The sequence below is a fragment of the Mauremys reevesii genome, linkage group 2 (genome assembly GCF_016161935.1).
Source record: "Mauremys reevesii isolate NIE-2019 linkage group 2, ASM1616193v1, whole genome shotgun sequence".
Lineage (NCBI taxonomy): Eukaryota > Metazoa > Chordata > Testudines > Geoemydidae > Mauremys > Mauremys reevesii.
In genome coordinates, this window is record NC_052624.1 from 208,831,688 (window position 1) to 208,858,137 (window position 26,450).

At 36.5% G+C, this 26,450-nt stretch overlaps 1 protein-coding gene across 9 annotated transcripts in view; it reads right to left on the reverse strand.

Annotated features, from left to right (window-relative positions):
* ZNF521 (zinc finger protein 521) overlaps positions 1–26,450 on the reverse strand; it is a 272,635-nt gene that overhangs the window by 110,654 nt on the left and 135,531 nt on the right. For all 9 annotated transcript variants that reach the window (XR_005594185.1, XM_039525126.1, XM_039525125.1 and 6 more), the window contains one exon: positions 22,751–22,835. Coding sequence is in view for 8 of the 9 variants with exons in the window: in XM_039525126.1 (XP_039381060.1) it covers positions 22,751–22,835 (85 nt within the window). In the remaining variant the exon portion in view is untranslated. The remainder of the gene's footprint in view (positions 1–22,750; positions 22,836–26,450) is intronic.

Genomic DNA, 26,450 nt, shown 5'->3' on the forward strand with positions numbered 1-26,450 from the left:
TGCCCCCACTATCAAGTGTACATTTTAATCCACATGGCATTTTAGATAATGATGTTTAAGCGTTCCTGAAATTGCTACTGTACATCACAGTATGACAAAAAGTTTGTAAATTCTAGACTGTAAGCTCTCCCAGGCAGAGATCATGAGTTTTGTTTTGTTTTTTTGAGGGTTTTTTTTGGTGGTTGCTGTTCTGTGAGGTGCCTAGCACAATTTCAGCCTGGTACAATAATAAACAGTCAGAATTTTCCTAGTTCCCTTTGTTTCTTTAAAGGTCAGTGTTTTGATAGAAATCCTGCTAAGCTAAATTTTCTGTTCAATATTATGTTTTTAATCCCCTCCTCGTCCCACCTACCTCCTCCTAAAAGTTAATTTTTTCCCATATGTTTTTGGAATATATTTGTGTTATATTTATTCTTCATGTATCTTTGTGGCATAGTACAGTACTTTACATGGCATAAGTATCTTTCAGTGGTTTGCAAGTGCCAATAGAATCTGACATAGCTCTATGTAACAGGAGATGGTCATAGGCATCATGTCTGATTGCTGCATTTTTCCAGAGACCTCCAAGTTATCCTCGCGGATGACAATCTTCGCAGTAGTGCTCATCCACTTTCCACAGTAACCTCTTCCAACTGCTTCTCCCACCAGTTTCTCTGAGTTAAAACAGTTTGACTATTTCATGGAGTTGTGATTTAGAAAAAAGCAGTTTAGTAGTTTAGCCAGATAATTCACTCCTACCCAAATATGTGAAGAAGTCTTCAGTATTCAAGATAACTACATCAACTAGAATAGCTAATAGTAAACCAGGCTAACTAATCTAAAAATAAAGACAGAATGAGACTATAACTATGAGAGTTAAAGATCCTAGGAAAGAACATAGAGATGTCCACTACAACAACTAAATGAGCATCAGAGTCTTGATTCATAATTGCATAGCATACTGGCAATTATGTTCTTGGTATAACAGATGACTACCTCTAACAGCCAAGTCCTATGAAGGATATTCTACACCTGCATTTATTCTTCATTATGATCAGCTAGTAAGAATTATTTCAAAATCAACATTTAGAGTTAAATAATATTTGGTTTAAAAAAAGATCTGAAGGATATCTTATTAAAAATTCTGAACGGTATTGGAATTTTCAGTGTACAAGCTTGCCATTCTAAACCATTTGATTAAATTTAACCATAGGAAACTCTTCCAAGAGCTAATGAAGCAGCAATTACATCTGAAAAAGGAACCCAAGCCAAAAACTATACCATTCCAATCTCTTTTTCAAATATCATGCAACAATATTTAATCTCCTTGGTTTTGATTTTTCATGTACAATACACATTGGACTTCTGTTTTATATGATTCCAAATGTTTAAAGTCTAAAGGTGAACATGGCATTAGCTGCTCTTTGGTACAATGGATTGATAGCTAATTTAATATGCATCTACCAGCTTTTTTAAAAGAAGAGAAACTAAGATGGCTTTAGGATTTTCTTAATTTTTAAGAAGGTAATCAAACAAATGTATAGTTCATGAAAGGGAATCCAGGTGAATTTAAAAATTATTCAGGTATTTTCTGGGTTTGACTGAAAAGCAGATACTTTTCTAGTTTGGGGCATTGGAACTGGAGTCTTTCACAGTCCAAAAGATACATTTTGACAAATTGTTACAAAAAATGTTGGGAAAAAAAAAGAGGAAATAATAATTTCTTAATTTAAAAAATATATATATCTCTTAGGCCCAATTCTGATCTCGCTGACACCAATTTAATTCAGACAATTCAGTGACATAGCAGGGTTATGTTGGTGTAAATTAGATCAGTATCTGGCCCTCTATTTTCTTCCGGCCCATAAAAGAAGAACTGTTAATACTGGATAATGGTTACATTTGCAATATGCTTTGCAGACACGGATTGTTCTGTCTTTTCTGCATCACTGTGAACAGCACTACAAAAAGGGGTGATCCTTTGTGCAATATAAGAAGCAGCTAGAAGAATCTAAATACAGCCTAGCCAATGAAGGTGATCTTGTTTTATTTCCAGTTATTCAGCATTTCTTTATCACAGGCAATAGAACATTTTAGCATAATAATTCAGAGGTCTTGGGATACAGAAGACAGAGAAATAATGTTGAAAAGCAATTCTTCACATTTGGCTTTCACTACATCAAGTGCAAACTGTGAACTTAAACACGAAAATACAATTTGCTCCTTCCTAAAGTCTACATTCTTATCTCTTGAAAAGAACACACATTCATTTCCAATGCCTCAAGGTAAAGACTAAGGCATCTATCACAAGTACAGAGAATATCTGAAGGATTTAGAAGCAATCTTTTCATAATGTTTCTTTGGAGGGGAAGCAGGGTTATGAGTTACTCAAAATTCATAAAGATTATTAAGTTTACATCCACACAGCAGATATGCCGCCATTGTATTTCCCATCTACAGTGTCAGTATTCCTGTTCTCACCCGCTGAGAATTTATGTTTGGTTCAGGACAGTCATCCATTTTGTGGCATAGTGTGCTACTGCACAAAATAAAGGTTCTGTTCTATTACAATAATGAATTGCTTTTAATGGGACATACCCGTAATAGTCACACTGTTCGGATTCGGTGTTCATAGTACTCTCTCTATTACCTTTCAGTTAAGAGATTTTAAGAGGCAAGTCATTTCTTACTTCAGCAGGTTAGTTCTATATTATCAACTCGGATATTTTTGTACACAATATTTGAAAGACTGCTCTATCCTCTAAAGCTCTGTCTCTTACTGGAGTCTGCCACTAACAGCAGTGACCCTTTCTGATAAGAAAAACTGATCAACTGCAAGCTTTCCTATTAATGAATCCAACTTTTTCAGACAGTCTAAACTAAGCCTATGGGTTTTGTGTTTTTCTTCTTAGACTTCTTTGAGGCCCATGGAAACTTATGAAACAGATTTTTCTAGTCCTCCCAGGAGCAAGACTAGGTTCAGAACTTGACCTTCGAAACAGAGAGGTCCACAAAAGCCAGAGTGGCTGATAGAATTGAGCATTACTCTCCTCTGCCTAACATAAAGCAAACTACAACATGTGACATAAGGCAATATTAGTGGGAAATGTCAAGCAATGTATCAATAGGGGGTCGGGGGGGGGAATATTAGGTTTTGACCATATTGAAAAACTCCAGCACTGCACAATACAATTTTGCTTCTACCACAGTTTTAATTATTTAAGGTGGAGGCACTATATTCTTTTGAAAGAAGGACATTCTCATTTGGAAGAAAGATTTCATTACAAATCACTGAAAAAAATTACTGTGGTTTATCACAGTTTATTTATCTTTAGGACTTTTGATTATCTAGTTCTAGACTTGTTGTGGCATATACTCAGGTACTGTAATGTACAGAAGTATACAGAATCCCACAACAATACAGGAATGAAAATATAAAAAAATCCTAAAGGCCTGATTCTGCTTTCACGGGCACTGATGTAAACCTTTTCAATCAACTGAGGGGCAGGGATGTGAAAACAGAGTGAGAAGAGAATCAGGCCCTAGTATTTTAAATAAACCTCTAAAATAATTTTTGGAAAAATAGAGGTTTGTTCAAGTGTTGGTCCAGGCCCTCAAAAAAGAACACAGGAATAATCAGATAAAATAATGTGTATGATGAAGTGCTATATGAGACCAAAACATAGGCCTATGCTGCAACTGAACTCAGCTGGAATTGATGTACAAAAGTGCTACAGTGTCTGACACAAATAAGGAGCTACTCTCTCATCAAAGACCAGAGGATTTAAATGGCTAACTCCCTCTAGAGAGAGTTCTGTGTATAAATCCCATGCTCATTGATGGGAGAATGAATCCTGAAATCTCCATGACCTTGATGTGGAATATGCATGTTTACCCCTTTCACCTCTTGCACATAACGGAATAGATCTTTTGGTTTTGTGTACTTTACCAGGCATTCAGTTAGAAAAAGCAAATTTTGGAGCAAGAATGCTAAGCTATTTAGGCAGAACACAGTGAATCAAAAACTGCAAAACTTCAGCTTTCAAAAATAGCCTAAGTGACCTCTTACAATACTCTGACCACTCCATTCCAAGCAGGAGGCAACCCCTGTGAAGAGCGAATTCTGGCAAGTTCTCTCTTCACAGATGATGCACAGCTTAAGCTATAATGAGTTTTTGGGTTACAAATGCTGAACGCATTAATATTCCTTGATGATAATTATCACAGTATAAGCACCTTTCCCAATGTGAGCAGCATAAAGCAACTGAAGCAGCATTTTTACTACATTTGAAACAAGCTGGAAAATGGGATTTTCTACTCTTGTAACCTGAGGTCAACATACATCGAGCTATGCATATTAAATATATCTATATCTATGATCTATATATTTACACACACACATTCCATTAGTTCCCTCAATTTTCAAATAGAGAGACAGAGACGCACACATTTTCATTACACTCCCCAAACTAAAAAAAATCCTTAATTTTCTTTTAAACAGAACCCAAATGGTTAGTAAGTAGGATATGCAGGCACTGCTTTGAAAATGAGATGTATTTCTAAAGTGCCTGAAGTACATACTGTGGGCAATAGCAGTGTACATGGTAGGTTGACAATGAAGAAACAAAACAAAAAACAACACTTTCAATAGATATTCACATAAATGAAATATAAAATTAGAATAGAGCACTGCCCTCCATTGTTGCATATTCGAAACGAAGCATAATATTTAACACTGAGAGATTTAAGGGCTGATAATACACATGGATTACACTGGCCATAATTATACATTTTTTTTTATATGTAACACTTTAAAATACAGCTCCTTAACAGGCCCAGTCCCTAGGAATCAGCACACAGCTTGAGCAGTGAGATGGGCTCTGGTGATATCCCTGGGGACCAGAGGCAAAGAAGCATCCATCTAAGCTTCTGAGTGCCAGTGGAACTGCTCTTTATCTGCTGCTGCAGCCCTGAGACTACAGTATCCCTGCTGCGCAGTCTGCACTCCTCCACATGGGGCACCGATCTGTGGATCCAAGTAGCTGCATATCCATTGGCCCTGTCACCTGACTGGTTCACCACCAAGCCTTTGCATATCCCTGGACACGAACAGCATGAAGGTGTGTGGCCCCTCATATCTGACACCCAAAACCTGCTTGCTCCCCCATAAAGTGGAAAGATCTCCATTACCCTACATATGGGGCCTGCATCCCTGCAGAAGGTGGCAGAGGACCTGTTTTTTAATTTAAATAGGCACTGTTGTATTTTAAGCTAAAGCCGTTTAATTATCATACAAGTATTTACTGAGGATTAATTAGAATGTAATAAGGATCTACAACATACAGGTGTTTATCAAAGATGACTAGGTTCCTAATGATCAATGTATTGTTTGATTAACACCTCCATACAATAAACTGTCTTATTAAATCTACATTTTAAATGCTGGAGATCCTAAAAATATTATATATTGATTTATCTTGTTAATCTTAGAACAGGGTAGTAATTGATTTTTCCCTTCTACTACTCCAAACTTAAAAAGTGTCCATTGTTAAAGCCTTTACACCGTTAAGAAGGCTTTATTAAAAAAAAAAATCACACTCCATTTTTTTTTAAATGCTACAATACTGGTTTAGTATTCTGTGCAAATAGTCTCAACAGAGCTTTCTTTTAACATTGACAACATGAGATTCAGTTTGAACCCCTAATCTGAAAAACGGGAATTGATTCAGGTGTTTTGTAGGTGTGAAATCTGCTGAATGCATTTGTGCCATGTTATCCTGCACTTCATTTAGAAAATACACCACGCTACAACCATTTCAAGGACTGAAGCATAATTTTTACTTATGTGCTGCAAAATGTCTTAAAATCCCATTTGAATATATGGAAAGGTTTTGGGAGAACCTTTGCTAAATATTTAACAGCACTATTGGCTTATTAAATACTATAATGTGAAAGCCATGAAAGGATGATATACTGCGCTCGCCATTTATTTTCACTTAACACTGGTGCTCGTTTTGAACGCTGTACAAGCCCATTCATCAGCTGAACCAAGGCATTCTAAAAAGTACTCCTTGCTAGCAGATAAATATGGTCAAAGCACCTTTTTATTACAAAAAATGACTAAAATCTCTTTGGTTAAATGTGTCAAAATCTGTTTCACTCTGGTTGGGAAAACCTCACAAAACATTTTAAAATACTGTATTTAAAATTAATAATAATACAATGAAGTCATGCTAGCACAAGATATGCTGCTTAGAAGAAAGGCAAACCTGGGGCATAGGGGAAGATACAGGTATATAACATGCAGTTTCAGTTTAAATACATGGTAATTCCATAACTGACCATTTTGTAGGAGGAAAATTGAATACATTTCGATGCACATCAAAATGAATTTGACAACTACATAATACAGTGACAGTGATGTTAAAAATATATAGATTAGGCAGAAAATATTCTACTGAAGTAACCACCTCCAATAATACAGAATCACAATAACTTGGCTCATAACAATATACACGCACGCACGTGCAGTATGAATCAGTGAAAAAAAAATTCAATCCACAATGAGACATATTAATATAAACTAACAGAAAAAAAGATCTCTTGCCACTGAATAGCCTGCAGATTGTGCATTTATTCTGTAAACACTGTAACAATGATTATCTGTCCTTCCAGTTCTCAGTGGAGACTCCTGCTTTTGAAAATGTCTTGTGGTGACTTACTAAATTCAGGCTATTTCAATTAGTATTACTGCACATTAAAAATTAATTGCATTAAAGAGTGGATTAAGGTTTAAATTTCAATTCTACAGTGTGTGCGCTAGAAATGACAGCTAAAAATCAATGCTCTCTGGCCCATAATCGGAAGTGTGTACAACTGAATAGTGTGGAACTGGCGTCACTGATAAAGCAGTTTTAAGAGACATGATAGTTCAATTGAAGGTGTGTCAGTTCTAATTCCAGATTTAAATTTGAATGCTACATGGTCATAATATTAAGAGAAAGAAGAGAGGGAAAACAGCTGTATTGCAATGAAAAAACAAATGTACACAGTCCCAAAAAAGATGATAAAATCTATATTTACTGTTCAAATAAAAATTCACGTACATGCTCCCAAGTGAGAAAATTTCTAACAAGGTAAGATGACAACCTGAATGTTACATGGTGAAAAAAATGTTTTCCTTATTTAAATTATATTGTTCTTGGCATAATCCCTGAAATAACAAATTAGACCCCAATCAAACACCTAAAAATGTGCACAGCTTTACTCCCATGAATAGTCTCAAAGAAGTCACTCGTGTGCATAAAGCTACACACGTGCCTAAGTGTTTTAGGATCAGAGCCTTACAATTGACATTCACACCAATGAAGACATGCCAGAAAAGACCTTCCTAAGCTCCCCAATCAGAGATGCATAGAGAGTGCAGACATGCCACCATGCCAGGTCCTCTGCAATACTTTGCATATGGAAGGGTGCCTCCACACTCAATGGGGGAGGCATTGGAGAAAAGGAGAGCTGGGGAAGGCAGCCACAGGATCCACAAATGCACACACTCAGCAGCAACCTGTACAAGTCATGCAGGAGGGTTGCAGTTCTATTCCCATCCATAAATTGAAGCAGCAACTCAGGGATGACTGGTGCCAAAGATCCATGCCTTGGCCCTAAATTGGGCAAATGGGGGTGATTTTTTTCTCCCTAGCTTTCTCAGTTCAAAGCATGTAGCATAATGACTTGGCTTTTATGTAGGTGAAGTGAATGTCTACCTTCTATTTTACTGGCTGATAAATCAGTTATTACACGTTCTTCTGATTGCAGCTGCTTCTTGTCCACTAAGGACACAGCTTGTTTGCTTGTGGGGTACCCTATGACAGCACTGACACCTTCATGTTATCACTGTATGCTTGTGTTGCTTAAAAAAGGGAATATCTTTAATATAAATCTTGTTTTTAATCCCCAGACTAAGAACAAAACTTGCCAGAAGCATCTTAAAATCATGGCACAAAATAGACACCCATGGCTGGCCTGTGCCAGGTGACTCGGGCTCACAGGGCTAAGGCTGCGGGGCTGTTTTCTTCCTGGGTAGATGTCTGGGCTCGGGCTGAAGCCCGGGGATCTAGTAACCTGCGAGGTGGGAGGGTCCCAGAGCCTGAGCTCCAGTCCAAGCCTGAAAGCTTACACAACAATGAAACACCTCCGCAGCCAAGTCAGCTGACATGGGCCAGCCACAGGTTTTGCTTTGCTGTACAGACATACCCACAGGGGCCAGAAAAAAAAACAGAAAATATTTTTGTGATTTAATATTACAAATAAACCACTGACAATTCAACTGCATACTGCCTTTACCCTCCAACATTAATTTATCATGAAAATAATTAAAAACAAAAATCTCATTTCAGTTCTTTTCTGAACTGTACAATGTGCGGGGGCTAGGAGAAAGGGGGAAAATGTATTATACTTGCTATAAATTCAGCATTGTTTCAGTCTAAAAACTGTTAGCAAAAAATGACATTTTTATTAGCATTAAATTCATCCTCTTTTAAGAGCAGATGATGAAGAACACTCTGAGACTAGTCAACTAACCAAACTGGCATCAATAAAGTACTGCAAAGCCACCCAGGATACCAGAGTTTGGAATTGAACTGTGATTGGTCTGTACCTAAGAGAAAATATGATGTCCAAAATGTTTCTAAAGATCCCCTGTGCTCCACTGATGTCCAACAGCAAGTTTGGCGTCAAGAGAGTAAAGAAGATAGGAAGTAATAATAACAATAAAAAAATAATCTGGTGCAAATGGACCCCAAGGTGTAATAGTCATCCCCATGCAACAATCACCCTTCACTGCAATTTACTGATGTTGTTTCATTACAATACAGCATATAAAGGTGGCAATATTCAGGCACACTATTTAAAGCTACGTGATTTGCAGCACCAGTCGTGGCTGGTATTGGCCCAGGATCACAGCAAAAGAAAGGACAATTTCAGTGGAGACTACTAAAAATTGTATATTCTTGCCAGCGTGCGAGCATTTGTGTGGATAGGTGGTTCTTATGAGATTTAGCTGAGAACCATAGAAATCAGCTTTGTAATAAAATAATATGATATATTTGGTAGAGGATCCTTCAAATAAACTGTACCTCAAAATTCTTTACAGAGGTAAAAAAAAATCTGGTCACAGATTTAAATAATAAACAACAGAACAGGGATAAATTTAAAAGATTTAAGCAAGGGAGAAAAATATATGTCTTCACACGAGATTTTGAAAACATGTGATGGAGACAATGAGAAAGAGACATGGGAAGATTTTTCCAGGCGGCAGAAGATGCAGAGGAGATAGATCTTGAATCAACAGTGACAATGGGCCAGATTCTCAGAATATGTAACAGACTTCACTGACTTAAATTGATCTATATTCATTTACACCTGGATCTGGTGTATACTGAGGATCTGGGCCTTTGTGAGGAGTGACTGAGAGAAGATCACTTTAGCAATGTAACTAGACTGAAGTCGAGAAAGACAATGTAATGTCCATGGAGGATTATCCATAAACAGGAAGGATGAATTTTAATTGTTTTCTGAAATGAATAGAGTTGTTTGAGGCAGGTGTTGTGGCAGAAAGGCAGGCAATAGCATTCTGCACAGGTTGAACAATCATAAATAAAATAAGTAATTTAATACTTAGTATTTATGGCATTTTAGCATGTTTATATTCAAAGCACTTTAGATACATTAACTAATTTATTCTCAAAACACCATTATCCTCATTTTGCAAAATGAAGAGAGGTTAAGTGACTTGTCCAAAGCTACGGAGTGATGTGGATGAGGATATCGGCAAAGTTGGAGATGAAGGACAGACACGTGCAAATTTATGGAAAAGATGAATTTGCCTACATAGGACATGGTGCACTCGGAGAGTTCCAAGTCAAAGGCTATTGCAAGGATATGGTCAGAACCAACAAAAGGGAAGTCTGAGTTGAGTATGGAGACAGAAGAGGAGTTAATGGTGTTTTGGAATGCTTCTCTTGCAAAAGAGGAGTACTTCCATCGCGGAGACATTTAGTTCAAAGAGACCAGTAAAATCACAAGTTTGCAGAAAGGGTGGACTGGGAAGAGCCACGCTGAAAGCCTTGTATACAAAAATATTAGCTTTCTAAAAGTGGGAGTTGACATAAAATATGAGATGACCCAGATAGCGTATCACAGATATTGGACAGAAAGGCCCTGAGAGGTCACGTAATCTATTCCCATGCATGCCAGTGAAGGATTTTTCCCTACAGGACATTTTCTGGAGTATGCAATATAAATGTAATGGCAGGTAAAATTTGAGCATTTCTATTATAAATGCCTTCTTTCAGCTACTCACAACTTTACAACACGTTCAACTAGTGAGCTGAAATTTTACGGACCAGGCCGCTGCCCAAAGGTGATATTTTTTATTTATTTATTTTATTTATTTCCCTCCCCATTAAGTCTTGCAAGATTTTTATATAAGAGCAGTAGTGCTCAAGTGACTGGGGGTTGAAAGTTCAAACTTAACAGGGAAATGTCACTCAAATGCAAAGAAGTGTATTTGACTGTTCTGGTGATAACTGGTTTTGATTTGATCATGTTATGACAGTTTGAAAATCACACTTTGCACTAATGCAGTACTTTGGCTATGTTTTTTAGCCCATTTTACCAAAGTTCTAAGCAAAGGGAGGGCTGTGTTACCCACGAATGAGTGGCTAATTTAGCTATGTGGTAAACATGCACATCTCTTAAACTGAGCACTGCATTGATCAGGGCCCTGTAGGAGACCAGGTTGTTCGGGGAGTTTTTTTGTTGTTGTTTTTTTTTGCAAGTGATCTTCTAATGCCTTAGGCCTCATCCATGTGTGCGATTGGGGGCACTGACAGAGAAGATACAGAAGTTTTCCCTCTTGCATAGGTGGTGTCTAGTCAAAGAGTTATATATAAAGGAATTACTATTATGTTTTTAAACCATGGAATTCTAATAAAATAATACATAAAGGAAACATTCAAGCTACATAGGCACTCAAAACTCAGGCACTCAAAACACCTATTGTGCATATGTTTCCTGACAGTTTTCAATCACATAAAATACACTACTTTTTAAATCATACAGTCTAATATCCTGATTTTGTCTACAAACTTGGAACCTGCACCCTGTAAGATGAGTGCAGTGAATGAGGCAGGGTTCTGAAAGATCCCTTGTTTCATACACTGTGGATAATTTAAGGCGGCTAAGTACTACATATGTGATGGTCATATTCAGTGATTAAAACAATTTATCATATGCCCCTGTAATCTATCATACATCTTTGATCATATCACCTTCACTCTGCCCACTGCTTCCTCTTCTACCAGACCTATCCTAGCAACTTATCCTAAACTGCTCATGATCTTGCCATACTAAAACTGGTAACTTTATATCACGGGGAAGGAAATAACACCTGTTCCTAGATCGGACAATCCTGAGATATTGATTTTAAAGTTTTGACATTTTTATACACAGAAAAGCTAATTTAGGTAAATTTTAGGGTTTTAATATTTATTAGTTATATTTGTTTCCTTCACATCACAGCCCTGTACAATTGTACTCATAGTAACTAAAGCATCTTCTTTACAAGCTGAGGAATATTATAAATAGGCCCACGTAAATTTTTTTTAAAACTCTCAAACACATTTGTAACCCTTTACACTATAATTACTCTCTCTCATTAATGGATATCATTATGCACATGCAGGCGCTCATACATACATAACTGTATATGCGCTCAGAGAGACAGGCACGAGTGCATATTTTAAGCAGGTATCACTGTTTTAGCTGACTATCAATTTTTCACTTCCCTCCTCACCACACAATATTAAGTTTATCACAAACATGAATATGCACAAACACATTCTGACCTTATGCATTGTCTGCAATTGATGCCAAACAGAAAATATTTAGTTTAAATATAATTCCAATCTCCAATAAGCCATTTAAAATACTAGAAATAGAGGGTGTACAGTAGCTGTACCACTATGAGGAAAGGAGAGAAAGATACTTTTCTCAGTAAGGATCACTGAGTGTGTCACTGGTTAATTCCTGCTCTATGCTCCTCATTAGCATTACTCTCAAGTTTCTGGTTATCATATCCGAAATATTAAGACATAATAAGTACAAAGGTGCAGATAATTGGATATTAACCAGAACATACTTGACTGGGCAGGAGGTAGGGCTTTGCTTAAACTAATCCTGAAATGTATTAATCACCAATTAACGAATGGGTTTCAAATTCATTTTCTATTATAGAACACCTCCGAGTATCTAAGCTTTTTCTAACAAAATGAATTGGAATAACAGGCTAGGAATTAGAAACACTCCAATTTGAGGCTGGCCTGAATTAATTCCCTTTAGCCTGTTGTCAAGTTTATTGAAAGCAAGAGTTACAGTATGGCTGAGAAAACAAAAAGGCTGAGAAAATAAATACATTTTAGGGCATCACCACTTTCATTTAAACTCTATCTGTATGTAACAAATGGCCGTGCAGAAGCTAAATATTGCATTGGAGAAATGCCACTGCATCATTTAAGTGCTTAAGTGCAAACAGAGATCGCTAAAAAGATAGATTAAGAACTGAATAAATACTGGCACATATTACCAATTAATCATCTACTAATTATTTTCATTACTATACAAAGACAAGCATTCTGCCTTTTGTAAAAAGTACCGTAAGGCACCATGGTGATCCGAGCAAAACAAAAACAAAAAACCAAACAAAAAAGTAAGTTCATGTAGCTAATACAACACCGTAAAAAAAAGTTAGGAGCATCTGAGCTTGGAAGCCTTACTCCCCAGAGTCAAGTAATTTTGCTCATAGACTCTTTTACCTTAACTTTGAAGTTTTACCAAACACAATATACTAGTCAGAAATGTCTGTATATTTTTGCTGGGCTACCTGGCTGCAGATAGTTACTATATAAATGAACAATAGTTTTTATTTTCTAAATGTAACTCCAAAAAAGAAGAAAGAATCCAAACAAAACCTCTTTTAAAAACTAGCTACTTTTTTATGTTCTTACTTTTCCAGGATTAAATTTTTATGGATGCTTTAAATGTATGCATCACATCTTTTTATTATTTGAAATAGGTGTGCCTGCTACTGTACCAGAAAAATAAAAGAGAGAGAGATCCTTAGTGTTACTAATGAAGAGAATTATATCAGACATGGTTGAAGTACTATTATTCCCCTTTCCTCTCGCTCTTCTCACTGTCCTTGGCATTATTTACTTTCATGTGAATTGCAAGTAAATCCGTATTATCCATATCTCTGTTTTTTTCCTTAATGTGTTGACTTTAATTTTAGTAAGTCTTAAATAAGCACTTACTGAAGATGAAGTAAGATATGCAAGCAAGTAGTCCTTTTATCAACAATTTTGCCATAGAAATACACAAACATTTCAATGGCTCTTCATTAGCAAACAAATCAACAAGTGATATTTTAATGCATGACTTTATTCCATCTCTGTGGGGACTGTAGTTGAGAGTGTGATGTACAGTACAGAGAAAGGAATCATCAGCCACAATGTCCCAGGGCTCTATCCATTGAGGACTTCTCAGCCTCTGCTTAAAGAGTGCATTTAATTGACTGATAGACAGTAGCTTCTTTGTTCACAAAAGACAGCGAAGTAATGGCAGCTTGAAAATCGTACCATCTACGGGATCTCCTGAGACTAGTAACAGGGGGATATGTGTCAGGAATAAATAAATAATCTAATTATTAAGCCACTTCCTGTCAAGTTAACTCCAATTTGTTGGCTTTTGAAGGCAACAAAACGAGGCATTTTTCCTCATTATGCTTCTCTTTTTATACCACTGGTAATCACAGGCGGATTAAAGGGTGCCTGATTGGTTTTTTTGTCAAGGAACTGAGAGGCAGCCAACAGTACAGAAAAACAGAGTTGGGGTTAGAAGAAATTTCATGCTTGTCTCCTTTCCAGCTCCCTAACAGCCCACATGGCTGCCCCATACAGTGCCGCCAGCTGTACAGCAAATGTGTACCCCTCCAAGTGCGGCCTACCAGGCCACAGGCTCCATCCTGAGAGCTGTGAGATACCTTGCAATCTTGGCAGGTAGCTACTGCTGTCATAGGCATAATTCTAAAGGTGACCTACGAAACCCCATCAGCTCACCAAATGCAACAATATGAACAGCTGAAGTTCAACACCCACTCTCCATATTGGTTTCTTTTGTTTTGTTTATTGCACTAAATGGACTCGAAAGCAGGAAGAAATCTAAAGGAATAGCTCATCAAGGAATTGGGGGTTTCTTTGCTAGGAATGTGAACAATTTAAGAATAACTACTGTGGATTTTAATATTTAAACTGTATTCTATAGTGATCGTTAACACATATCAAAAATGTGCAAAAGCAACTGTTAGGGCTGCAGTACAAAAGGACAAAAACAAAAAGGAACAAAGGGAAAGATGACACTGCCTTTAATTCATCCTGCAGTGGCTAGGTATTACAACATATACTGTATGGTATATAACAGCACACACCAATTGGACTCCTTACACTACCGAGATAGAAGAGAGCAAGGTTAGAATCAAGTGGCATTCTGATCTTTAAATGCCCCCCTTTCTTTAAAAGAAATTAAAATGGAAAGAAATTGATGCAAAATATTGGCTTTTTGGTTGTTTTGTCCCCTCTTCCCCCCAAACTCCTTAATAAAAAAATAATTATGGACTCTTTCCCAAATTTAATTTTTCAAAATCCAAGTTGTTTGAGTTACACAGGAGAAAAATAAAACATCTGAGCTGGGAACATTTCCATATTAGTTTTTTACTTCATATTGTGTGACTTTAAAATGCCTCGATAGACTTTCCCGAAAAACTGTGTGGGGGAAAAAAAAAAGAAAAGAAAGAAAACTGCTCCTGGGTCAATCTGAAATCTAGATATCATCTCAAATCAGAGTAGCTCTGTGGCTGAAATCATATAACCCTCGGAATTAAAAACTGGAGTTTGAAACTGGAAGGGGTGACATGACTTTCAGTTTAGTGCTCTAGATGTTTACAGCTGCATTTGCCCTTTGTCAATACATCTTGAATTTTTTGTTAAATTGCTCAGATAATTAAAGCCTCTTCATATTTACAGTCTGCTTCATTGGTACCATGAATTCTGTTTTCAGTTACTGTCTGCAAATTCCCTCTCTGCACAATTTCATACTAAGCAATAACACTTCATTTTACATAAGTTTTATCTGATGTCCCCATACAGAGCTGCCAGCTGTACAGCAAATGTGCAGTTCTCAAACTGAGGCCTACTAGGCCACAGGCTCCATCCTGAGATCTGTAAGGCACCTTGCTGTCATTGGCAAGCTTTCCCTGCTATCACTGTTACCATCTCTCCACACTACACACAACTTAAAATCATCTGATTATTAGAATTTGTGGTCCACACTCCATTTTATCCTTTATTTAATCTATCCCCAGATCACACATTTGTTTAAATGTTTTGGCTGGTTTACAAATCATGCAGCCATCTGCACAGTAGGTGTGACACCATTTTTTAGACAAAAGTTACATTACAAAACAACAAAGATAAAGTCATTTGAAATGCTTTGGTGTTTGTTATTCTGCCTGGTTTGCTTGGACCAACTCTAAGAAATAAATAGAATTATTTGTGTAAATCGATGAACATCTATGAAAAACAACACCCAGCAGAACACAGAGCTTGCTCCATTACCTACGTTAATATCATGACAGCTGAGGAGAGATGACCTGGCCCACTTCTCATCTCTCCTGTACAGATGGCTATTAAAGAGAAAGTATCCCTTTTGTATGGTCCATGTAGAAACCCTTTATGGGCTTTTCAAATAAGCCAGCATTGCCCACATGAGGGTAGCTTTCTGTTAGTATTAAACAGCACAGATTTCATCTTTTTTTTTTTTAAATCCAGCTCCTCATGAAATAGCCAACATTTCATCAGATTTAATACCAAAAGAAGATTTTCTGGATGTTACATGTTTTTTGCATTTTTCAAACCACATAATATAGTTTACTCTAAGTTTTTGAAAACTTCTTGCTAACAATGAGCGTAAACATGAGATTCCCAAGTACCCAAAATATTTTTTGATGCTAAGAGGGTAGTATCATTTTTCCCCCTGCAATGTGTTAATCTCCATTCCTTGTTGCTGACAAGTCAGTGAAAGCTGATAAACAAAAGGAAGTCTGTGCCTCTTCATGTTCTAGTGGGCAGATCCATATATTCAGATTTTTTTTCCCAAAGACATGTAAAAACCCCTCACACAAGAGAATCATTTTTATTGTATAGTATTTAAACTGAAATTCTGAAGAAGTGATATTTGCGGTTACAAACGTGCAATGAATATTAGTCACATAGTGCTGCTTACGGTATATGTGAAAGAAAAAATGTTTTTCATGACCTTAGGCATTAGACAAACTACAGAATGTGTAAATGTCACTTACTATTACAATTAGACTAAAATGTTATTGGTGTGTACAAAGCTGATTTATGCATTTCCTTTGTCTTGACATCAGCAATGTATTCCAAATATAACATAATGCATGCTGCATGTGTCTGCATGTGAGACAAATAAAATTATTTTTACATATATATATATATATATATATACACACACACATATATATATAAACATATACACACACACACATATATATACATATACACACACATATAAAATACATTATATGTATGTGCGTGTGTGTGTGTGTGTATATATATATATATATATATATATATATATATATATATATATATATTTAAAAATCAATGATATATTCAAATATCATGGATTTGCAATAAACGATTTCTCCAGATCTCAGTGTTTATACATTGCTTGTCAATTCAAGGCATAGTTTTCAATTTTCATTTCAGATGAATTAATGCATTATTTCCAAAAAAGTGCTTTAGGACTATTACTGTCTCAGCACAGACTCTCTTAATCAATCTATGGGCTTGGTCTAATGCTCACTGAAGTCAATGGGAGTCTTTCCATTGACTTTGATACTGGTTTTGACTCTAGTTTTGTCATTATTTTCATGCTACGGGTTTTTTTTTTCTGATCCTTGCCCACAATACACCCTTCTCTCAAACACCCTTCTGTCAAAAACCACACACTTCAACTCACAGACAATTTATACCAGATATGAAATTTAAGGCAAACTCTTAAAAAGACATACATATATCTATTAAAAACTGGAGATGTGAAAAACCACTGCATCCTAGTGATGCCACAGCCTGGCCCCTACCACCACAACTTTTCATGAGGACTGTGGTTATCGCTACAGAGCCATGGCTTGCTCTCTACAGTCAATGTAAGTTGCAGTGAACTACAAAGATTGTGGCTGTTTTTCCCCTTTTATCATTCTCTTTGTCAGCCTGATCAGCCTTCAATGGTAAATGTGCTGCTCTGTTGTGCACAGCCAGCGGCTCGCAATTTGCTCACTATGTTCCATGAGACAGTTGTTTGTGGCTGTTTGGAACACATTTACCTCTTTGGGGATTTATGCGCTAGTTGCAATGCCAACTTCCATAGTGATAGAGATTTCTTTCTAACTAAAATAGATAATTAGAGGCTGGTAATTATTGGTCAAGAATTATCAGAGTGAAAAAAATTAAGCTCTTCATAAATAGTTCTTGGCAAAGTCATCACTTTACATTATCTCATGCCTAACAGCACTTTATTCAGAGCACTTACAAATTTACACTACTGCTGTTGAGCCTCATAATTTTATATGGGGTAATTCCTTTGCTGAGTTAAACACGTCTGAACTCCCTTGATTCTGATCCACTTTGTGTGTGTGTGAAACAATTATAGACATTATGGCTACACTTCAGTTTACATGCTACTACGTCAAGTAATACAAATGTAAAGAAATAGGTAGAAGAAAAAATCTTTACCATATTTATTTAAAATAACAGGTGGAGGGGTATCTTTCTGCACACTTGGGTCAAATGCCAACACTAAACTATGTGAGCTAAACAAAGAGACACCAGGAAACTTCTCTCATCTCTAGACATCAAGAGACAGTTTATTTTCGAGAACAACTGCTAAAAAGCTTTGTATCTTATTCAGAGGAAAAAATAAAAGAAGAGAGGAATTATAGATATGTTTTCTTACACCTCACTGAGACAATATTAAAATATGTCTGGGTTTGGATTTTTTTTCCAAATAGATGCAAAGCTATAAAATAGTTTTACTGACAAATATGTTTGCATTTGGCAGTTTCCTCTAGAAACAAAAGTACCTTCATCCATCTGGATCCAAATTTGCATGTAAATAGATGGTGTATTTAAAAAAAAAAAGCTTTGTAGCACTTTCTGTCCACAAGACTCCTCTATAGCATTAATGCTAAACAGTGTGCAGTTTAAGAAAACTTGGATGTTACTTGACATGGTCTAAAGGAATAAACACAGAATTGGGGGTCAGGAATTCCTGAGCTCTCTGCTACTGACTACCTATATGTAGCCTTAGGTGAGCAGTTTTCAGCCTTTTTTCATTTGTGAACCCCTGACAAATTTCAAATAGAGGTGCGGAGCCCTTTGGAAATCTTAGACATAGTCTGCAGACTCCCAGGGATCACAGACCACAGGTTGAAAACCACTGCCTTAGGTAAAGTATTTCACTTCTCTGCCTCTGTTTCTCTGTCTATAAAATGGGCATGATAAATACTTATCTGCATACCTTACCACGGGTATGCTGTAAGGATTAATTAAGCTTGTATAATTTACATTTTTGAAATGTTGTAAAGTGCTATATAGCTGATAAGTATAATTACTAACAAAAGCCATCTCTCTGAAATCCTTTCAGTATGAGACTTGCATATAAACAAATGTAAATTGTTTTGTTGTCAAAGATACTTAAGGTTACACCTCACTGGGTCATCTGCAGATTTTATTTTCCATTAGGTGGCATAATCCATCTTGCTAGGTTGATTGAAATGTATAATAAAATCTGTAAAATCACTATACGCCTTCTTAACAGAGAAGAGTAAGCGGCTTTTCAAATAGCCTCTAATCCCTCTTCCCCTGCTAAATGACTATTTGATATTATATTTGATTAGACAAAAACACAGACGGACACACTACCTAAAAATATCTACCCTCGGTGGAGATATTTTAGCCAACAAAGTAATGCCGCTTGCCTTATTTAAAAGACTAAGTTTCATACTTGGATTTTTTAAACCTATATTTGCCTTAGTGACCTTCCATAATGAATCCACTCTCTCTGGATGTTAACAACATGAGTCCAATTTAAGGCCGATGGCGTTGGCCAATGGACAGAATAATTACAGGGATCCTATCAATCTGTTTAGGCCACAAAATTGCTGAGAACAAACATTTTTTCTTTAATCAGTTAACCATCTTCCTTTCTGTCTTAATGTCTCTCCTATTCTTTTCTGCCTCTGTTATTTTTAAAATAATCTTATGTTTTTCTGTTCTCTGTCTTTTCCCCCATTCTAATTGCTATTCATTTCTGCTGTCTCATTTAGTAGTTCGTTCTCTGTTCCCTACTGCTTGGGATGGGGGCCTCAACTGGTGGTTCCAGGGATATGATGATATGTGCCCTTGCAGCTTAGCTGAAGGCCATGGAAGCACAGGAGAAAAATAATCATCATCTGTTTCTGTAGCCATCTTCATTAGAGACTGCTGTGGGAGCAGGGATGGAAGGTTGGTGGGCCTTCACTGCCTGCTAGTCTCGGAAGCACAATGCATGGATGGTGTGGAAGGACAGACATGGGGTTGTGCAACTTTCCCCACCACCACTGCTGTTTTTTCCTTTGCCCTATCATTCCTCCGAAGTCATCTGGGAGCCCTCAAATTAGGAAAGTCTAATCCACGTCTATCAATAAATATAATACAAATATTGACAGCCTAGGAAGCCAATAATGGTAAAATACTAATCCAAATGGAAAATATATCTCCTGAGATGGGGATATAATGTCTGAAGCTGAAGGTATGTGTTGCTCTCACAGTCCATCTGAGTATTATTAAACCCCTTGATTTTTATCTACTCCCTCCTGCCTTCCTGGACCATTCGCTCTCTCTCTCTAAGGGTGCCTCACTCCACCTGCAAGGGCAAATACACTGTATCTTGTTCTGCCAATCCTTGTTACAGGGGAACTAGGGCAGCAAGAAATGCTTTATCAGCCCGAGTGGGCTCGTCTACTGCTCACAACTTCTGATTTTAGAAATATGGAGATTGGGGTGCTTAGAACACTAGGGTTTTATGGCAGGTGAATGGACAGGAAGAAGCCTCCAGATGCTGATAGTTACTTAGGTGTTTTATCTGTTTATTTTTACATATACATACTCAGAGACACACACATATCCATGTTTTATATAATATTATATCCATCTCCCACTCACAGTAAGGTCAATCTGAAAACTTAAACAGATTGATGGCACGCTTTTAACCTTTCTTTGTAGACAGGATATGGTCTTGGGGAAAGGCCTGTCATGCTAGTGAACAACGAAATAAATTAAGGAGAGGAGCAGGAGGAAGGGAGAAGTAAAATTAGAAAGATAGCTAAGGAAAACTCTAATAAACGGTGAAAGGACTAATAGAATCGGAAAACAGAAACATTTGTTTTCCTCTGCTTCGGTAGTGAGGTCATGTTCACAACTCTCTGCAACAGAATTCTTATACTTTGTTGATTTTGCCCTCCGCCTTCCCCAAATCTGTATTTTATTAATTAGGGTTGTACTATTAAGAGCTAAACTCTTAAATCTGGCGGTACACATAAGAAACTTCCAGGGAACACAGATTATCGAAAGCATGACCTGCAAATCTCCCAGTATGAGTTGTGAGCTCCTTCTCCCCACTAGGAAGATTTTATATTAAGCAAATGTAAATCTGTATCACTATGGTTATGTCATGAAGCAATATCATGCATGGTTGATACAACGCCTACTAAGGAAAAGGACCTCCCTCCCATTCAACCTCATCCAACTTTTCAGAAAAAAATACAAACATCATTAACTCAGTTTTAAGAAAAGCTCAATTACCATCATATCTGATCAACACTAGTCTGGATCCATCTTGCAGTACCCACTAAACAAAACAACCCCCCCGCCCTCCTCCAAAATGTTTAAGGAGCAGAGGCATGCCCTTACCAAGGAATCAGAGGCAGATGGGATGTCGGTGGCAAACAACCACATTGTCTGAGACTGTCTAACATTCCAGCTTTATCCCTTACCCACACAGTTTTTGACAATTTCTTATTGTCAAATTATCAGTATCCACTAATTGCTGCAAAAGATCATTAAGAATATGCCATACACTGGGATCCAAAGAAAACAATGGAAAGGTGTGTTCTGTTGTGCGTCATGTTCTATTTTTAAATTCTAAGTTACTGATCCAGATTTAACATTATGAAGCAGTTTGTTATCTTCCCCCAAAGATTAAGAATGTCAAAAGTGAGACTTAATCCAACAAGCAAACCACTGAACTGCCTTTCAAGCCCAACTCATAATTTGTGTATATTCATTTTTCTGCAAAGAACATAAATGTTCATATTTTAAATGTATTAAAACATATTAATAGGCTATTTCTCACTACTTCATTAATTTTGTGAGGTCACTTATGGTACAACCAAACTCCTGAAATTCACAGAAGAAATTCATAAGCTTGCTTGCAATAAAATATTTTGTTATATCAGCCCAGATATATCTGAGTTATTGACTTAAAAAGAGAAACTTCTTACCAACTGGACATGTGATTACTGGCTGCTCTGCTGTATTGTACCATCTGCAATTTGCACTTTTTTACGTTACAACGAAAACAATATGAAGTAAGTGTAAAATCAATGATTCCCTGCTTGCTATATGAAATTTCTGAGAAGAGGCTAATAACAAAATAAGACAACTACGACAATGTTATTTTATTAGCGGGCAAAAGATGTGCTTGATAAATTTAATTGACTGGTAGAATTCTTAGAGCTATTACTGAGTGGTTACCAAATTGAAAACATTGTGGGCAACCCCATGGGAATAAGGAAGTAATGGGAAAATATGAATATTAAAGAAAATGCTCTTTTTGTTTTATTCCACCTCACAACTCTAACATAGGTTTGTAAATATCAAGCCATGCTTGGATCAGGAATCCAAATGGAAAATAATTTTTAAATGTCTGTATCTAAAAATGCAGATCCTATTATTGAATACTACAATTCCTTATTTTTAAAAATAAGATATAGTATTTAATTTTGTACAGAGAGAAACACTCCAAATTGTTTCCAGACTGTTCATACAGAACATATAATACTATTTTTATGGCTATTTGAATTATTTATCTTTCCTAAAGACAGAAACTCGCTAGTTTTGATTTTGGTACCAAGGTGCTTGAGCAGCACACTGTAGTGTCATTATCATAATAACTTCTGAAATTAAAACCTGTCTAAAACTCTACGGAAAGCTAACATCCAGTTCATTAACCATTCCTGTTAGTTTGTTTTCAATAATGCAAAAATGATTAGAAGTTTAATTTGTTAATCACCTGTGTTTTGACTGGAAGTAGATATATAATTCTCTGCAGAAGTCTAAACTAGCCCTTGCAGAAAATAAAACATGCTAATGCTTTATCAGGTCTAATAATATGAATAAAAAAATCAATCATGCCTAGGTAAATCATTGATGGTTGCACAATTAATTTCTCCTTAACTCTGTTTAATTTTGCAGGCAATGATGAACACAAGAAGGAGAAAGGGCTATCTATCTTCAACAAGATTTAGTGCTTCACTTACCAATCATGTGGTTTGCAACATGAACTTGGATATCCCATTCATTGTAGAAAACCATCTGACACTTGATGCACTGGTAGGTCTTCTTCTAAAGAGACAAGGGTAGAGAAAATGTTGTTAATCATACAGCCTGAACCATTTCATTATAACTCAAAATGGTTAGTTCAAAGTGGTAATTTAAAGCGCTCCAGAGGTGTTTTCATTAAGAATTAATTATTAATATTAAATAACACTTTGCCATCTGTAGCACCTTTTACTTGAATCTCTCATAGCTCTTTACAAATGACACTTTTTAAGCTTTACAACTGCACTGCATGGTAAGTACTGTGATAATGCCTGTGTTTACAGATTTGTAAAGTAAGGTGCAAAGAGGTCAAATGGGAGTCCTTCCTTTAATATTAATGGGCTTTTGGATCAGGCCCATAATGAAGTAGTGGCGGTGCCAGGAATAAAACCCATGTATCCTAATCCCATTCCTCCTCAAACCCAAGAATTCTTCCGTCAACCTAGTTACCGCCTCTCAGGAAGGTGAATTAACCAAAGGGCATGTCTTCACTATGGCTGGGAGCCTCACAGCCCAGGTGGACAGACTAATGGGGCTTGAGACAGTGCTCAAAAAATAGCAGTGTGGATGCTGCAGCTTGGGCTGGATCTCTGGCTCTCAAGTCCCTGGTCTACACAGGCTGAGAGGCTCACTTCCAGCAGCAGTGTAGACAGACATATCCTTAAGTTTCTGTTTGTGTCTTTCCAACCCAAAGCCCTCTAGAAGCAGTGCAAAGAGGTTGAACAGATGCCTTCCTTTCCATATTAAATGGAACAGTACTTGGATGACCAAAGTCAGTCCTGAAAAACAAAAGATTTGTAAAGGTATCCCTGTGAGAACAATGTATCAGACGGTTTCAAAAATAAGTTGAGGCCATCGGTGACTATTTTAATTTTCTTAATGACAGTAACAAAATGTGCTGTGGTAGTTTTCAATGGAAACAACTACAGATCTCTTGGCTGTTTTTCATTTGAACCAATGTGAAAATTTCATGCTATTTTACCAAGCCAAGGCCTTGCATGGAGAAATGAAATCACCATATACTTGGAGAAGTCTGGTTTTCATTCAATTTTACAAATAAAATCTGAAAGACCTGCTGTTTAAGATGTTCCAATTATTTTTCTTATTTTATGACTGTATGTAGTGACATGGAAATTGTCTGCAGAAATGCATTTTGAACAGATGCCATTCAAAATCTTACTATTATATGTAGGTAAGTGTGAACACGCCATAGTACATCTACATCTAGCAGATATCTTTAAATAATGACAATCAAGATCAAAGATTTATTGTGCTGAGCTCTTTACAAGAGGCTTTTGATGGTGACATATAGAACAACATATATTGCGTAAACAACAAACACTCTTTTTTAAAAAAAACATTGTTTCCCTTTAGAACTAGTTAGAAAATATTTCTTACTCCCAGTTGGTCAACATTATATATTGTTTATTAGCATACCCCTTGCATTATTTCTGATATGTGACTTTGTTGAAAAGCCAAGATACACAAACTTAATGGTGGTCTTTTCTCTTGTTAGCGCAGTAAAACATAGTGTGTGTCAAGAATCGTCTACAAAAATTATGACTGATGAATATGATAACAGAACACACTTTCCTTCTTCTTTGAAGTCTAGTAATAAAGAATAAAATCACTTGACAACAAAAAAATAATATACCAGCACTTACTAGCCTCTTCAAACTGATTTGACATATTTGCAGATCCACATAGATGTTTTCTTTTATCACAAAGAAAAGAATGCTTTTGTCATTGTTGCTAGATCAAACATTGGTTCTTTTTTAGTCTCGGAGCAGCTTCTAAAATGTTACCATCAACTTTTATTAACTCAGCATATACTTATCTAGACGTGTCTAAACTTGTGTATCAATGAGCTTAGATTTTAAGAGATCAAAAACAGACATTTTCACAATGTGCTGAACAAACATCACATGCTTATTTCCATACTTTTTATATTTCTAAACAATCATTTTTCACTGCAAAGGAACCAATCCTGTTCCCATTGCCATTTGTCAATATGGCAAAACTGTCATGGACTTAAATGGATGTAGGAACAGGTTGTAACCAAAAAACCCATATTAGTCTCTTGGGTCCCTTCTAGACATTTGCAAGGTGGCATGGCTAAGTCTGGACTGACAGACAGAAATATTTTCATTCCTCCCTCCAACAATGGAAAAAGCCAACATACATTTGCTGATATTTAGTAATTTCTTATTAGATCTGGTTGGAAAAAATTAGCTGAAATTAAATTTTACTTGAACAAAGAAAAAAATATTCTGAGCATTTTTCCCTTCCATTTTCTGACTCTCTCCATTTAGAATGAAGTAGATATAATAGGGAAAAGCAGAAAGAAATCACCATCATTTTGACCCTACAATGGCTTTTATGTATTCTTGAGTAAATATTAATTTATTTATTAAAACAGACTTCTAACAACTTTTTTTTAACTTTTGACATTTGAGGGTTAAGAGGGAGTTTTTCTTATTTGTTTGCTGACACTGACATGGTGTAGCACAACTTTTTCAGCTGATCTCTTTTTATGACTGATTTTTAATGCAAGTTAATTCCTGCCTTTTCTGTTGCTTTTTTTACATTCTATATTTTAATTAAATTTTTGTTAAGGTGTTCATTGGCCTTTCAAATATGAGCCACTTAAAAGGAAAAATTTGTTTCTATTAATAAATATTTGTTTCTCAGTTCTAACCTGACTTCATTATTTAAAATATAACTTTTTTTTAATTTAATCTGAACTTTTGGGGTAGGATTGTTAAAAGAGCTATGGTAAAACTCCCATTGACTTTTAGGAAGATGAAGGGTTAGGTCAATATTGAGTGTTTTTGAACATCCCATCCTAAAAAGTCAACAAGTCAACCTGTTTGGTTTTACAAGTAAGCCTCATGAAAAGCATATTAAACTACAATTCCGCAACACAAATATAATTCAGACAAAGCTATGGAACACTGGGGCTCTGAGTTAAAAATCTTGTTACCAAAATACAGAAGAGATATAAGTAATTCTTTTTTTTAGGCTTCCGAAATGCAATGAGTCAACGACAAATAGCAGGCGGAATCCTAAGCTGTACTAAAGTCCAGGGCCTAGCAGATTTGGCAGCATCTCCACATGCTGAATTTGAATCTGATGCACAAGTAATTTTAGGTACATAGAAAATGCTTGCTCATGTCAATTCCATGTTAGGTGGCTCCCATAGGGGAACCTGAGGAGGTGGGATTAGAGTTCATGAACATGTGAATTGCAACACTGCTCTGCCAAACTTGGCATCATGCTGTTCTGCTAGGTGATGGCATAGTGGGAGGAGACCTGGGCCAGAAACGCTGATGATGATGCCTGAGCTCTTGTTGAATGTGCTGTCAAGATAGCAGGAGGAAGAGTACCCGTTTGCTCATAGCACATATGAATGCAGGAAGTGATCCAGGATGAAATTGTCTGTGCTGAAACCGGTAAGACTTTCATCCTGTCTGCTAATGCCACAAAGAGCTGCGTGGCTTTAGGGAACAGTTTGGTTTCTCTCAATGTAGAAGACCAGGGCACATCTAAAATCCAAGACATGAAGATGCCGCTCCTCTGTATTCTTGTGCGGTCTGGGGAAGAAAATTGGCAGGAAAATAGCCTGATTATTATGAAACT